A 16642-nucleotide genomic window follows, 5' to 3' on the forward strand; every position below is an offset into this window, starting at 1 on the left:
TTTTGCTGGCTCAGCACTATGTTAGATCATAAAGGTTTAATCATTTTTGACATTTCAGTGCATTTATATTAGATTGCAGATGTTGAATTTCTTCATAAGTGGATCTTCTCTCCATTAAGTAAATTATGGGAAAATATTTTGTACTTTAGCTTAAGAAAAAAAGTTTATGGACTGGGAGCAATGGCTGGCCTTTTAAAACCATTGCTGGTAACATGTAGCCAGGTTATCAGGCACAGAACATAAAACAGTTTAAAATATTCATTTAAGCTGATGATTCCTCTATTGAGAGTCAGCTTAAACTATTGATAAAAACGAAATCCTTTTATTCTTATCTCAGAATATTGTAACACATATACCCACAGTTTCTCTGCCTGCTTTGGCTTTAATGCTTCCCTACAAATATTTTTCATTTGATTAGAAAATCAAATGTTAAATTTCATGCGTAAGTACCAAATGGGTGGGTGGGAATAGCACGGTAAGGTCTGTACAATAGGTTGTACAATGTCAAAATCTCATGTAAAGTGTCACAGGACAAAAAGAGTTATGAGTACGACAAACTGTAAGCATGTAAGAGGTCCCAAGAGCCTTTTCAAATTGGGTATCCATAACATTTAGGGAAGTACAGCACTGGTTATGCAAACATTACTTGATAAGTGAATGCTAATGTAGGACAGATTTTTGAGAAGGGTGTTTCAAAGAAGGAGCCTCATTTGTAAAGAGTTTTTCTATCAACTCCTCTTTCAAAAATGCTGAATGAATTGCTTAGAATAAGCTTCCCAAGTTCTGTTGCTTTGTGGACACATTAGTGTTATATATATCAGTTCAAGTTGTAATTAAAATCAAGCATGCACAAAAACTTATTGAATCCTCCAGAAGCCCGCCCTAAATTGTAGCAGTGTCATGTGGGATAACATTTTTGTCGTTTTATTCAAAAGGGAGCATTTAAAAGTCAATGAACATCAAGTCATTTGACTTGTGTGCTTGTGTAAGCTTCTGCTGTTCTTTGGGATTTGTGTCCTTCATCCAGCAATGCTTTCATAACGTGTGGCCAGAAAATCAAAGCTGTATGTTTGAGTGGGTACTGGCCTTATTTGTGACAGGGATGATCCTCCTCCAAAATCAAGAAATCCTTACTGTTGATGTTACAAAGAGGAAAATAACTGGGAAACTAAATGTAAGTGCGGGTTTTTATTAAATTACTCTCGGTTTCGTTTTTATGTCCAAGTAGCACGAAGCAAGAGATACCAGACCTCCTAAATGTCCCAGAATCAGTATTTTTGAAGCAAACTTCATAGGAATTTCTATTCCGTGATTTAAACAAACAAAAATACTAAAATCCCTGTTTAGTCTTTTTTTTTAATAGATGTTGAAAAATGATTTGCCAAGCATGGTAAGAGTACTCTGAGCAGAAACCGAAAAGATTTGCACACAGTGGGAACACATTTCAGAGAGCTGTGGTTCTGAAGTAGAAGATAATGTGTTACAGGCAGATACTTGTTTTGTTTTTAAATTTAGTGAGGTCTAGTTATCTTTGTAAATGTTCGAAGGGGAGCTGATTTTTCAGCAAGAGGGAAGTCATAAACAGGCTGACCTAAATAAAGTTAAGCAGAACAGTCTGCTTCACTACGCACTTCAAAATTTTTGTCAGCCTTTGGAATACATGGGTTTTATTTTGCGATCCAGTTCAAAGCATTTTTTTGTCAGCTGCAGATTACTTCTTTTTTTTTTCTGTGTATTAATCAAACTGTAGACGAGTTCTTTCAGACTTAGAATCTCTTAAGCACAGTGTATCGCACTTTGCTAGTTAACAGCTGTTAGTGTGGATGTTTTTACTGAATTCATATGTTACTTGATATGAGTACATTTTAGCCCCTGCGGGGGGGGGCAGGGGGAGCCTTGCTTTCATTTAGGAGAAGTCGTCATGCAGATGAAAACAGCATCTTAAGAATATCGTTTGAGGTAAATAATGACAGAGTCCATCTACAAATGTTGAGTAAATAATGTTTTCTTGAATTTTCAAGCTGACAATCTTCTGGATGTTTTGAGGAAGGGGGGATTTATTTTACAAAGGTTTTTTGTTTAATTGCAGCCTGGAGAAAACAGCCCTCGAGGCAAATTGTCTATGTGGAGAGTTTATAAAGCGAGATTCGTTCAGGGACTCGTTTGATCCGTTCAGAATATGGGCACAGAGATGGCCTGGCCCTATAAATCCTGTCTGCCGGACTAGTAGCAGTGCTTTCTTATCTGCAATTAATGAGGAAATTCTGTCTGAAGGGAGCCATTCACTATTGAACACTGGGGTGGGGTTTTGCCCTTTCTTTCTTAAGAGAGGGGTGGGAACGTATTCAGTTTGACCTTGGAAAATCTTGTGAAAATGTAAATGAAAAGATATCTTATGTTTTAGGGGACTACCTTCTCCCAGAGAAATACTACAGAAATCTATTGTGTCATAGAAACTTGAAACTTTTTCTGTATCATTTTCAAAGGTCAAATAGCATTAATTCTGGTTTGGGCCTCGTTTGCATTGTATTTCAGCCAACATTTTGCAGTATACAGTAGTGACATTTTTCTTTTTTTCTTTTTTTTTTTTTAACTTTCCCCCCTGTTTTTGCTCAGTATAAACAGTTCCTTGCTGTGGTTACACAGACAAATATAGCAGAGAACCCTTTTCTGGGAGAAGAGTCTCCCCATGCATTTCTTAACCATTTTTGGGAAGAATTGATCTATCTGTGCATGTGAGAGAGGGAGGCAGTAGCTGTAAATTGAAGTGACATCATATATATTACTCCCATTGATCCGCTTTTAGACTAGAGTCAGGATAAAAGGAAATGGCATCAGGGAGGAAGTATGCTCATTTAGGCACAGATCCCAGTGTGATAATGGAGTAATAATAGAAATCACGCCACTGTCAATTGGTTGCTGCATTAGTCCCAGGCACATTTCCCCTCCGAGGAGGCTTTCAATGACTTCATTCAAGTGCAGGCTGGAGCAAATGGGATATTCAGCATACCAGCTGTACTACTTTAGTGATTTGTGTCCTGGCTAAAGGGTGCTGTGCGAGCGCTGGTGCTGCGGAAGCTCAAGTAGATGTATCTGTGTCACATTTCATGGCTGTGAAAGGTCAGTAGTCAAATGTTTCAGTGGCATTTTTCTAGTATAAAGGGTGAATCTGGCATTTATTGCATTTGTTAATGTAGGATTGATAAATACGCTCCTTCGTGTGGGTGGTCTTCTGGGATGCGAGGACGATGACCTCTGCGGCTGCAGTGCCAGGTCTTTGAAGAGATGAGATTTGTTTTCTTTGTGCTTTTTACAGGTTAGGGATAGGGTTCAGAAAACTCACAGTTTTGTTCCAAGGTTATTTGTAGAAACTTTCAAAACTATCTTGAGTTTTTATTTTAAGAAAGCGTAATGGTTTAAGTGTCTTGTATGCCGGTATGAATAAAATACGAAGTATGCTTTTTCTTAGTTCCTGGATATTTAGTATACGTTGAATCTCAGCCCCAGAAAGCTGCTTCAATAATAGCCTCTGTTATCAAATTGAAAATATAACTTTTACATTAATTCTTTCATCTTACCTTTTTCAAATACTAGTTTTGATACTCCATGTAATTTTCAGTTTGAGTTAGAGGTAAGAGCCTGATTATTCAAACTTTAAAACCACCACATCAGGTAATGCAAGGGAAGCAGGGGACAGATGGCAATTTAGTGGAAAGACAAAGTAAACTCCTTCAAAAGGCTGAGTAGTTGCAGGAAAGGTTTAAGGGCAAGGTAAAGTATGCAGTGTTGGGATACAGCTTTATAGTGGGGATGATGTTTAATTATATGGAACATGACAGAAAACTTCTGGTGTGCTTGATCACAACACGCTAATTTATTCCCTCTTTGTAGCGTCGGTGCTCTCAGCTGGGGGAGGGGAAACCATGGGAAAGTAATATGATTTCCATGCGGCAGGCGTAGTTTGGGACTAGGGCTATCTACTTTACAATATAAACAGATGGTATTGCAGCAATCATAGCCGTCATAAATACTATCCCTTAATATTTGCCACATTTCCCGGTAGAAGTGATTTACTTTAAGAATCACGTCACATTTGGGCATTTCGATTGAGTATATTCCTGTGCAGTTCAGAGAGAATTTTTTTTTTTTAACAGGAAGACTGAAATGTTGTGTTTGGGGTGTTAACGGTTGTTTTCAGAATGTTTTCATCAAGGAGAGAAATATTGACACAGTGTTTATCCTGCTGTATTTTGCTGTATCTGCGTTGTGTGATTTTTATGCACGTTAGGTATTCAAGGTGTGATCTCAGAGTATGAGTTGTCATAAATGAAAACAGCTTCACAATACCTAAAGCAAATTGACTTTTAGTTTTCTCCAGCATTTATGTTTTGGTAGCACTTAACAGCAAGGGCCTCTTTGTATTAAAAATAAGACAAACAAATGGAAAATAGACAGCATGCACCCCAAACAATTTTCATAGTGCGAAAGATGAGAAGTAACAGGTGGATGGGACAACTAAGGACGGTGGCAAGGAAGATGAAAAATAATGGATTTTTTTTTTAAAGTAAAACTTTAAGTGTAATTTTATGAAGATATTTATAATCTTTGGAAATTTGGAGATACGGTTATTCATATTGCTGTATTTGGGAAAAAGAAGCCTTCTAAAACCCAAGAGGGATTTTGTTGTGGTCCGCACCCTGAAATTTCAATTAAGCTTTCTGCGTCTTTCCTTTGGATAGATTTTCTCTTAGGCAGTCTTTTTTTTTTCTTAAAGAAAAGGGGAAAACTGAAACAAAATATGTTGCTCCGTTTATTTTTATTTTTTTTTGAAGTAACTGGGAGAACAAAATGTAATAGCTGCGCCCACTAGTGCCACTTCAGTTCCAGGTCTTGACAGTGTTTCTTCTTCAAGTGCTCCCACCCTCTCTGTCCATGTTTGCTGGCTCTTAACTTGGACTTTAATTAAACTATGAGCTGGAAACTAGTGTATAAAGTCTCATCTTGGGCATCTGAGACGTGGGAAAATAACTGAAACCATGGTCTCAGATTTTTTGCTCTGCAGTCTCACTTACAGATGAGTAAGAGTTTAACCTGTAATTCTGAGAAATTTTCACCCATAATGCAGCCCTAGACAAAGGTAAATTAAGGACATGTCTGTTGTTTTGCTGCTTTGCTTTTGTTGGCTTCATTTAGATTCTGTTATCTGAAACAATAGCTTTCTGTGGGTGAATCTGTATAGCAATTATGCTGAGGATATATTATAATACAATAACCCATTTGTTCTGTACCTCCCCTAGCACATATATATATATTTAGAAACCGTAGAATTGCTGCTTGAATACATATATATGTGTGTGTATATATACACATACATGTGTATATATTTATAAACATGTATATGTATATATATACATATTCAAGCAGCTGTTCTACAGCTTCTAAAAATTAAGCATTGCTCTGCTTTATATTTAGTAGAGAAAGCTTTCTAAATAGGAGATTACCTTTCTGTACGTGGTGCTCTGCAACATTTCAGATTTTATTAGTGTTCAAAATGAATTCAGTTTCCAAGCAGAGCCACTTCCCAGAAGCCTTCACGGTTTTATTTTTTGAAGTGTCTCCCCACCCTCTAGGCAGCTGCTCTTGGACTGTGCAATAAACATTCAACTTAGCGTTTTAGTGGTTGTCCTAAAATTGAAATAATTCAATATTTGTGAATGTCTGACTGTTTTTAACAAGTCCATTTTATTGGCAGGCTTGGGTATCACTTGGAAAATGTTCCAGTAAGAGCCAATAAGATGCAGGGTTTTTTTCAGTTCCTAAGAATACAACTTTAACAATAAAATACATGGAAGAGAATGCAAGGAAAACAAATCCTTGAAATCCTAGAGATCTCTTCTCCTCCTTATTCTGATTTAGATATTAATATTAAATTATGTCAGATGAAAGGGAAGAAAATGTCATATTGCTTAATTGTTAACTGTCGTATTTTACACACAGCAGAAGGGAACATGGGCAGTGAGGTGGGAGTAGAGCATCTGCACATGGGATAAAAATTGGAAGCAGAATTAAAATAACAGGGTATCTTTTTCATTAATCTGGAGGATTTAAGAAGTAAGCAGTGTTGGTTTCTTTTTCTTTGCAAAAACTTAAATTCTTTTTCCCTTCCCAGTTCTGATTCTGGTGCCCTATGACAATGAATAGTGTGCAAAGCTTTGGGGCATGTAACAAACTTCTGACTAAACACTGGATTTCCAATAGATGTTTCCTGGTAGCTAGTATAACTTCTGTCTGAGCTCTGTTTGAATTATTTATTTGTTCATCCAATAAGCCTTTTAAACAGAGCACTTAGGCACTTGCTACATCAGACTTCATGTGCTTTTTCTTTTTCAGGCTGTATTAGATTCAACTTGAAAATGAGTCTGGCAACTAACTGCTAAAAATATATATGTGTGTATATATGTATTTATATATTTATATATTTGTATGTATTTATATACTTAGAGAGAGAGAAATGCCATCTTTTTCCATGGAGTGATGGATGACTCCTGACTCTTTGCACTAGAATACGAGTCAAAATATGTTATAACATTGTTTTATGGGTCACTTATTTGTATCGTGTTTGTTCACCGTAACCATATTGAGAGATTCCACATGCGACAGCTAATATTGCCCCTCTTAACAATTACACATGCATATATTTGGTTGATCCCTGAAATGATGCACTATAAAATATTCTCATATTTTACTCCTTCCAAGCCCAAAGAAAATGTAATTACTTAGCATACATATTCCATAAAAATCTTAGTTTAATAAGCTATGATTATGTTTCAATAAGATAAACATGGTTTAGATATGATCTAACTATATAGTAATGAAAGCCATAGAAAATGTGTCTTAACTGGGCCCCAGAACAAAGTCTTTCAGAAAATGGACATGTAAAACCTGAGGTTTCTCAGAAATCAGCTGTAACTTCTTGCCATATTTCACACACATGCTGGAAGTACATAGGTTATAGCAATCTTGTCCTCTTTGGTTTGTTTCCATTTAATTGCTTAGTAAGTAGAGTTCTATTCACACATGGCATTTATTTTTCTCGTAGCTTCTCCCTGACCAGCTGGTCTTGCTTCTGGAGTATCTCTTGGAGGAGAAGACATTATGTCCCAGAACACTACAGTGCTTAGAAGAAACGTACCAGCTCCGTGACCAAGATGCTGAGGTAAGTCACTAAAAAAATCTTTCCTAAAATAAGCCGTTGCATTGTTGACTAGGAATAATAGCGGTCCACTTGAATCCAGGCTCGATCAAGTTGTTTTTTCCTTGTCTAAATCTAAAATTCCACACACTTCATTCCAGTACTGTTGCAGCTCAAGATGTTGTCTGTAGGTTCGTGCCTGGTGTACCTCGCCAATAAGCACACAGAGTGAGAATCCACACGAAAGCCTTTTTAAGGCCACAAAGATGCCTTAATTGTCCAGTATTTGTGTGTATGTGTCATGTAGGTGCAGGTGTGCTTGGATGCCATAGCAGGAGGAGAAAATACAGCATAGATGTCATATACTGTCATATGTGTACCCAAGGCAGCACATTCAGTAAAGTGTTAAAGTTCTCACTATGAATGACTGTGCATTACAGCTCAAGTTTGTTTTAGTTTTGTGTGTTGTCTCCAAATGCAATCATACCTGCTCCAGTCTAAAGTTAAACTTCATTATGGTTCGCCCAACTTGTTTCTCTCTGAGAGCTCCCAATTCTCACTCATGATTTGGAAAAGTTTGCTTTCCAGAGAGACTACAGCATGTTCTTATTTAGGTCATGAGGTTTAAGGGGGAATCAGTTCTCTACAGATGCACGTAGCATGTTAACAGTCACTGGGATTTTATATAATACTGTGCATGTACCTTACCCATCACAGCCACACATGAGGCTAGCATCCCTGCTCCAAAAAACTTAACATCTTAGGGGGGCAAACCAATATATTCTTATTACCACATACAAAGCTGGTTGTTTTGTAGAGTCACATAGGTGTCTCTGGCTGGGAGAACTGTGACAATTAAGGCAGCAAAACTAGTGGCTAAAAGCATCCTTGCAATGAGTGTGTTTGCCTCAATACTCAGGAGGGGAGATAAAAACATAAAATCAGTCCTGAAAATAAAGGATGTGTAGGTTTTATACATATAAAAGAAAAAAAAAGTTAGCTATTAAGGAGCATATAATCAAACTAATGTACAATGAGGAAGCACGGTAAATTTAACATGACATTAAAATCCTGTTTAATTAAAAGCTACTGTGAAGGCTATGGAAAGTCAGTGTGCATGACCTACCCTGTTAAAATTGGAATTTTATGGCAATAATTAAAATTGAAGGAAAGGGCAAAGTCTCTCTTGTTACTCTTACACTAAAATTGCTGAGTGGACACTTACAAACACCTAGAATTCCAAATATTAGTACAAAGATTGAACAGAGGTCTAGCTTTTTCTCAGGGGAAAAAAAAAAAAGCAACACTGTTTACTGCACCTTTTTACTTTTTCTATTGATAGGAGTTTCCAAATGCTAGACTTGTTTTTAATTAGTACTTGAACCAACATTTCTATTTATAGGTATTAGAATATATTTTAATCACATCTGAATACCAGGGAAATGTCAGGGGTTCTATAATGGGAAGAGAAATAAATAGAGAAGTAGATCAAAGTAATAGCTGTGGTGTTGCTGCTTCATGCCAGTGAATTGTGAGCACCAGGCCACAAGTTTGGGTTTCTCAGGTTTTTCCTTTCCTTCCACTTTCATGCTTGGTTTCTTATTTGCAATGTCATATAAAAGTACACAAGTGCTCTCTCAGAAATGTTTCTTTAAAAAAATATATAAATTATGGCCTCAGTGAAAGGAGCATAATCTCCATTTCATTTTACAAGGTGAAGCCAAGGGCTTAGCAGGTCTTCAGAAGTACAACTAAGATAACATTACGATTAGCATTTTACCAGTCATGGGATCACAGACACCTACAGTCCTTTAAAGGGAATGTTAGCTTACACACCCTTGCATACCTGAGGGAAGGACTATTCATGCCTCTGACTCCAGCCTGTGCACAGGGGATTTTCCTTGTATAATGACCCAGGGACAAAGAACTGTAGTCCAAGCTTCTGGCTGAGCTGCTCTTGCCTAAACCTGGTTAGTGAAGACATTAATTAGTTATAGGGATCCTGTTGTGTTACTGTAGTTCAAATGTTTTTAGTACCTGGACATCAGAAATGGATCATTAAAAATACAGGCATAAAAAATTGCTGGCAGGCCAGTAGAAAAAACAAAGCCTCTCCATGTCAGAGATTTTATTCAGGAATTCTTGTAAGTAAGGTTGTCAGTTGTGTTCCGTCCCACAACAGAAAGTTACAAAATAAGAACTAGTTTTCTCGTATTTGACAAGTAATGTTTATGTTCACATTATTCTTCTGGTAGCAACGATATGGACATCAATATGAGAGAGTAGTTGTATACAAAGTATGTTAATTTGTATTTTAAACAGTGTTGTCATAAATATTGTATGTAAAATATTATCTGCACCATTGAGAGTTGGAAGGTTTTTCCTGTATGTATTGTAGATAGCTAAAAAATTTTCTTACAGCATCAGAGGGGATATAAAGAGTAGTATTTGTATGTAGAGCTGGTTACTCTTGCAATAACAAGAATGTTCCAGGCTAGTTAGTACTAACAAGAAAAAAAATCAAGGGTTCGAATAATCTCACTTTGTCAGATAAGTGTGTTGGGAGGAGTGGAGAGGACTACTCTCTCTAAAAAAAAATGTTGCCTGGTAGAGATATCCCTTGTGGGTGTGAAATCAGTAAAGAACCATCCCTTTCCCTCTGCTGATTGTCAAAGGAGGAGAATGTTCTGTGCGAACACTCTGCTCTTGTAACACACGGCTACTGGAGCACCACACCGAAGCCAGAACTGGGAAAGTACTGAGAAAGAGCTGCACTGAGCCTGGTTGATGGTACACATGCATTAGGCTTGTTTTGACTTTGAGTTATTCTACAGCTCGCTCATCTAGAGCCCTGCGTAGCTCACTGATGAGATGCCCTTTCCTTGAATTTCATAAATGATGCAAGAGATCTCATTTCTGGGGGTGTCTTTTTGTCATGCACAATTACTGTGTAAAACGTCTTGGTTCTCGTTTCTTAAAGCTTTTTATATCTGTATTTCTGAAACGTCTTTATTTCAACTTCACAGTTCAAGGCTCTTGTCCTAAAACTGCGTGCACCTGGCCATGTCTACACTTGCACACAGTGGCATGCAGGTTTGGGCTCATTCAGTGAAGACTGCCAGCAGCAGTATTTGGTGTTCCTGACTGCTTGTTACCACTTGCATGTCCAGTCTTACCAATGTAAAGGCTACACCTCACCTCAGGAAGGAGAGGATATTTTGCAGCAGGTTATCTGCCCTGTTCTGAACTCTTTGTACCAGCCAGGAGAGGAGAGAGGTGTGAGTCAGCCTTTGCCTGGAATTTAACCGTTGAGCTCTCTTCAAGGAAAGCCCAAGATATATCCTTACTGGGATTTCCTCAGCAGCTCAACATAGTTACTGCCCTCTCTCATGTGAGGTCTCTCACCACACATCTATAGCTTCAGAGAAGAGTAGGAGGTAGAGAGCAGTAGAGTTTTCAAAGTTCAAAGGCATTTTTCCTTCACCTGCCAGTGTCCTGAGCCCATCAAGGCTCAGACCTTGTCAGACAAGTGGGTGGCAATTGCATAGAAGAAAGGTTGAGTCAGTTTTCTTTCTCTGTTCCCTTTTCTCTTGCTATGCTCCTTCATGCTACATACGTAGCCTGTATCTTGATGATGCTCTCCCACAGCTCCATGTCCAAGAGAAGCATTACAGAAGTTGGCTGCAGGGAGTCAAAAATGACAAAGTCCAGCTGACTGAGGAGAACTGGGGTGTGTTACAAAGCAACTACAGCTGCCGTCAGACAGTGTAGTAGGATAAGGGAATTGAAGGCAGGTCTGAGTTCTTTTTGTTGTTGTTGTTATTTTTTGTTTTCCTTTTATTTTTTTCTTCCTGAGATGGCAATTTCGTTCACATAGTTAACTTAATATCTAGCTTCTGACAGAACGTAGATTGGGTTTACTTGGAAAGTTTCTGTTGCTAGTATTTAAGTCCTCTTAAGTTTGGTGACACCTCTTTTGATACAGTAGTGGAAACTTTTCATGTTTGAGCATAGGCAGTTGAGGACTTCCGTTTAAAGAACAGGAATCAGTTAGTTACAAATGCCTAAAGGCACCACTGACAGCTATGGATAACAATCGATGAATCTATTGACTAGCAACCACAGGATCACAGAAGGGTTGAGGTTGGAAGGGACCTCCGGAGGCCATCTGGTCCAACCCCCTGCTCAAGAAGGGACACCTAGAGCAGACTGCTCAGGAGCATGTCCAGAAAAGCACTACAGTTATTTCCATTATTTGTGTTCTAACATCTTCATTTGAACGGGGAGAGGCCTATAATGTGTACACCAGATTACAGGATGTGTAAGTGGCCTACAGAACAGTAACAAAGATGATAAGGAAAAGGTTGCTAATTCCACAGGAGAAGGGCAGGGGATGTTTGTGACTCTTTCAGTCCTATTTAAGACTTGGCAATATTTCTGCAAGTGTTTTGTACTTGCTGGTGAATTATGTAGGATCAAGTGACATAAAATACAGAATGTAGATGAAGCAGGATGATTTATCATGTATTTCCCAAGAACTTTCACCATAGAGTTAGTTTTCTTTCTTTCCTACTGCAGGCATCACTTTCTTATAAAATTTCTTGCCTGCGCAGCATATGGAAAGTTGCTTTGTTAGTTTTTCTTGTCTCAGCAAATTGGCTGAAATGCTCTTCACTTACATAATGCTTTCCCTGTATTCAGGGTCATAATGTGGTGTATTTGGGGGAGAGGAAAAGGGGAGAGGCTATAACTGTTTTTGCAGAAAATGTGAGTAAAATGAGTTAAGATCATAATATCTCAAGTCATGTGGGTGGCATAAAGCCATTCTCACACAACTACTTCATTGTGCCTGAGGTCTGCCTATGAGACCAAAGCTATAAAGTGGTGGCATCTTATTTCACTGACAGAAATCCATTCATGCTAATACAAACCATATAAGGTGCTTGGCGTCCTTAAAGTAGCAAGAGTTGGGTTTAGGACAAAGTAACTTATTTTCATTGATCTTTCCTAGCCTGTGAAACACTGGCAGACACATAAGTACAAGTGAATTACAATGCAATATCTGTCTAGCTGCTTCCCATCTGGTGGTCACTGAATTAAGCTGAGCACATTCCTGCACTGTACAACTCAGTGGTCCTGCAGGTTGTCACTGAGCATTGTTAGAAGGCACCCTCACGGAAGAAAGCTCTGTAGAGTGCAGTGTAAAATTGGATGGGAAAAGGGAGCTGGTCAGCAAAGGTCAGTCCATGTGAGCCTGCAGAAAAGGCTCTTGGTGAGCTTTCCTTTCAGCGCAGCCACTGGCTGGTCCTTCCACGCCAAATGCACTTGGGGCAGGGGTTAAGGAGCGATCTCCAGCTTTTGAGTAAAATTTGCATGCAGTATGTTGCAAATACCTCCATAGGCTTGGCAGTCCTTTTTGACCAGGCCATAAAGCAATATGCAGGCGTGTTTCAGAGAGCGTTGTTACACCTGAACATTGAGATGCCTGTGTATACGTGATCCTTCCCCTTAACTGTGTCTGTGTTAGTGTGAACAACGAATTCACTACATGAAAAAGACAATAGTTTAAATGGGTGACCATTTTAAAGAACAAGAAAAAGACAAGTGAATACAATAATTTCTTGTTTCTGCAAAAGTAGAAATAGTTTCTGCACATAGTTTGTGAAGATGGTTTCTCACATGTAAACATACAGCTCATTATTCAGTGTCAGCTCAAGTCAGGAGGAGATACCTTATTGTGTACATGAGAGCATGTTTTATAGGATCTACAAAGCTGCTGTGAAAATTTATCACTGATGCAAAATAAACTTCATCTGCCTTTTTCTTTCTTCCTTCAGAGTGCTATTAAGAGCTTATCTAGATAGATAAGATTACATTGAAGAATGTTTTATTTTTACTTACCGGTTCAGTATTTAGGAATTAGGAACTTAGAAAAAGCCCCGTAGAGCAGTCAGCCTGTCTGCCAGATTTGTTTCCGAATAAATCAGACTTGAGGCTTTCTCACTAAACCATTTCTGAGGAGGTAAGTTCATTAAATAGAAGAGGAAGAAGAAATATGAGTTTTTATGAAGTGAGATCTCTGTACTAGCCAAGTCTGCTGCTATTCACACTCATCATCACATAAACATTAAATTTTACACTGCTTTTCTCCTCATACTTTTCCTGGCAAATACCTAGCAAAGAATTTCTTATGGTCATCGGAAATCTTTCCTATTTTTACTAGTAAACAGAATAAGGTCATAGTACGGTAGGCTATCCCCATCTCGTACAAAGTAAATGCATTGACTGGAGCAGCAGCCACTCGTCAGGAAGTCCTCTGTGGTCCTGATTGTTTTCAATCTTCATCCTGTTACAGTTCTTACTAATGTTGCATCTAAGTGCAGTTTGCAGGCTCTTCAGCCAGGTGGTATTGGTATTTTTCTCTCTTCCTCCTCTCTCTCTCTCTGTCTCTCTTTCTCTATCTCTTTCTCTCTCTCTCTTTTCCTCCTCTCTATCTTTTTCTTTCCAGTTAAAAGGCAGCTTTTAGGCTATGGTACTTGCTTTCCAAAGGTGAGGCCCAAAATGCAGTGAGACCAAAACAATTGGAACAGGATGAAGAAAAAATGTTTCCAGTAACAACAGGGGGAGTTGTTCCCTGGGGCTGACACTGGTTTGTGTGCCTGTCATAATGGAGCGGATGTGTTGGGATGAATTTGTAAGGCTGATCAAAGGATAGTCTCAAATTGCCATGATTTGGGTTAGTTTTGATGCTACATGTAAAGTACTGGGACTTTTCAAACCACTTGAGAAGAACCGAAAACCCCTCAATCAGCATTAGGTCTCTGAAGGGCACAGTCAGAGCACAAGATTTATGGAACACTCAAAATAACTTTTCACCAGTCAGCACTCCTTATCCTGAATCCTCCAGGAGCCAGCAGCAGCACGCCTCTTCCAAGTGATCTCACTTGCTGCTGGGTGGCATTCACAGGAGTTTCCAAGCCTCTGTCTTGTGCTGGTGCTGTTCATTTATCCTCCCTTATTTTTCTAACTGGTTTTTAGCAATTAATTTCATCTTCATCAGGCAACCCAACAACTTTTTGATATTCAATGGTAGGAAGGAACCATGTACTGAATTTTGTTTATTACTACTGCTGCTAGCACCACTAATTCTACTACTATTTACGCAAAGAATCTGCAGAGGGAGGGATTGGAAATAGTTCTTGCTTTTCTGTATTCTGGAAAGGAGGATCTTGTGGTGGAGGCCTCTGGACTTCTGAAGTCAGTCTCAAAGGTGTTCTGAATTGGGTACAACCGCTTTATTTGAAACGTTATACAGTATTTCTGTGTAGGGCAATATAAGCCTAGCACTGTAATACAAACCTTGTCCTGAAATTTAAAAGGTTGCTCTCTTTGTATATGTATGATAGCTGCCAGGATGTTGAGGAGGATGCACTTATAAAAATAAAAAATAAAATAAAAAATAATAAAAAACCACCACCACCACCACCACCACCAACAGAAAACACTAACACCTCTTAGCTATCAGGAGTAGTTTTCCCCAGTTGTTTCATTATGAAGCTGTAGACATATTTGTGCTTGTATGTTGCATTTCGCAACTGTGAACAAGATATTTCATATTTAAAATAAACTGATTTTGATCCTACATCCAAACAGTTCATCTGGTACTTCTGCCTGCATTAAGGTTGACTGCAAATGCAGGTTATCCATGGCAGGGACCACAGAGCAGGAAAAGAAACATGGCATGCCATAAGCTTGCAAGGCCTATATAGCACAAAAAATGGGGCAGTTTGAAATTGCTAACCCTGGCTGGTTCTGATGTCATTACCTTAGCCACACGGATCTGGTCACGCTGCTGAGTCACTGACTTAAATATATTTGTGTGAGTAAAATACTGGTGTCCTCTTTTCAACTCTGCAATTTAAATACCTTTGGGGCTGCAGAGTCCTGGAGGGGCGTCCTGCTGCGTTCCAGGTGGGGTAAGCATTGCCCTGGGCAGCAAGGGTGATTGTGTTCTTGGAAACTGAGAGGAGAGAGGATAACTCAAAAATCTGAAACGCAGAGTAGAATCTGTGTGTTCTCATTTCAGCAGCATGTTTCTTCTGAGCTTATACAATCAACGTATATTTCTCTTGAGACTCTTTTCTGGGATTTGGGAGAGGGATGAGTATGAGTGATGTGAAAGGTCTTTAGTGTCAAAACCTCATGTTTAATTAATTTGAAAATTAGAACCAAAGTTTTAAACTATGCAAAACTGGAAGGATGTGAGTACAGGGTGGATGGGCTGGCTGTGGCCAAAGCTATGGAGGAACCAGGCAGCCACATTATTCACTGCCTGGAATTTGTGCCTCATTTGCACAAGCAGCTCCAGATTCTGTCTGTGACAGTCATCTTGCCTGGAAGTGACAAATGTTTGGACCACAGTCGCTGTGGAGACCAAAGATAAAAGGAAGGCACTGGTTTTTTTGCCTCTAGATATGAGAGGAAGGAGGCAGAAGTAGAGGAGAGAGAGGCACAAGCTGAGGGTGCAGCTCACTGTTACGCTGATGCTTGCAGCAGCCTTGCCTTTTGCTGAACAGGAGTTACGATTCAGTTATAATTGGTAACAGAAGGTTCTTGTGCTCAACATCAAACTCTGCAGAGCTGGGTTTCTGCTTCAGATGTATGAGTGTTTATGTGCTTTTTCCCACTACAACATTTGGTTTAATAAGCCCAGCATGCTTTTATTTGCATTTATAAATAGCTTGTGTTGAAATATATATGCAAACATTGTACGGGTAGAAACTCTAGACGTATTTGGTTTGGAAACAGGGGTGATGGGCAGTATTTGAACCACTCATGATGTTGATGCAGAAACAAAATCATGGTAATACCAGAAGTATTATAGCCACTATTGTCGCTAAGCATTTTGGTCAAGGTGTCAGAGGGAATTTGGATGGGGTTTGTACATCAGACAGAGAGGCAGTTGTGGTCTTACATTTTGGGTGAGGGGCCAGCTGGGACATACACGCGTTCCCAAGCCTGTCTCACCTCCCTGCCAGGCCTTGTCCCTGCGGCCTTTTGTGGCCTGAGGCTGGGACCTGCCCTTTCTTTCCTCTCCTCCAAGGCCCATACCCTGTACCTCAGGGTACTTAGCTGCTGTCCCCACCACCGCACGTGGGGCCAGTGCTGCAGGTGGTGGTGCTGGGGCCTGCGGTGGTGCGGAGGCCTGCCATGGTGCCAGGGCATCCTCAGCACTGAGGGCACAGGGCGGTTTGGGACGGCAGAGCTCCTTTGTTCTGCGGCAGGCCAGAAGGCAGCCTGAAAGCAAGCAGCACCACAGCAAAGCCCAGCTCGACATGCATCTCCGGTGGAGTAGTTAAAGAGGCAGCTGATGACATCTTTTCTGCCATCTCCATCTTGCTGCAAGCTGTGAAACGCACTAACAGTCCAGCCTGCTGAACATGCAAGGCT

General features: G+C 39.5%; 1 protein-coding gene across 7 annotated transcripts in view; it reads left to right on the plus strand.

Moving 5' to 3' along the window:
- Window positions 1-16642, plus strand: part of AOPEP (aminopeptidase O (putative)) — a 203564-nt gene that overhangs the window by 171002 nt on the left and 15920 nt on the right. For all 7 annotated transcript variants that reach the window (XR_007709287.1, XM_035565252.2, XM_035565256.2 and 4 more), the window contains one exon: window positions 7100-7216. Coding sequence is in view for 6 of the 7 variants with exons in the window: in XM_035565252.2 (XP_035421145.1) it covers window positions 7100-7216 (117 nt within the window). In the remaining variant the exon portion in view is untranslated. The remainder of the gene's footprint in view (window positions 1-7099; window positions 7217-16642) is intronic.

The sequence above is a fragment of the Cygnus atratus genome, chromosome Z (assembly GCF_013377495.2).
Source record: "Cygnus atratus isolate AKBS03 ecotype Queensland, Australia chromosome Z, CAtr_DNAZoo_HiC_assembly, whole genome shotgun sequence".
NCBI lineage: Eukaryota > Metazoa > Chordata > Aves > Anseriformes > Anatidae > Cygnus > Cygnus atratus.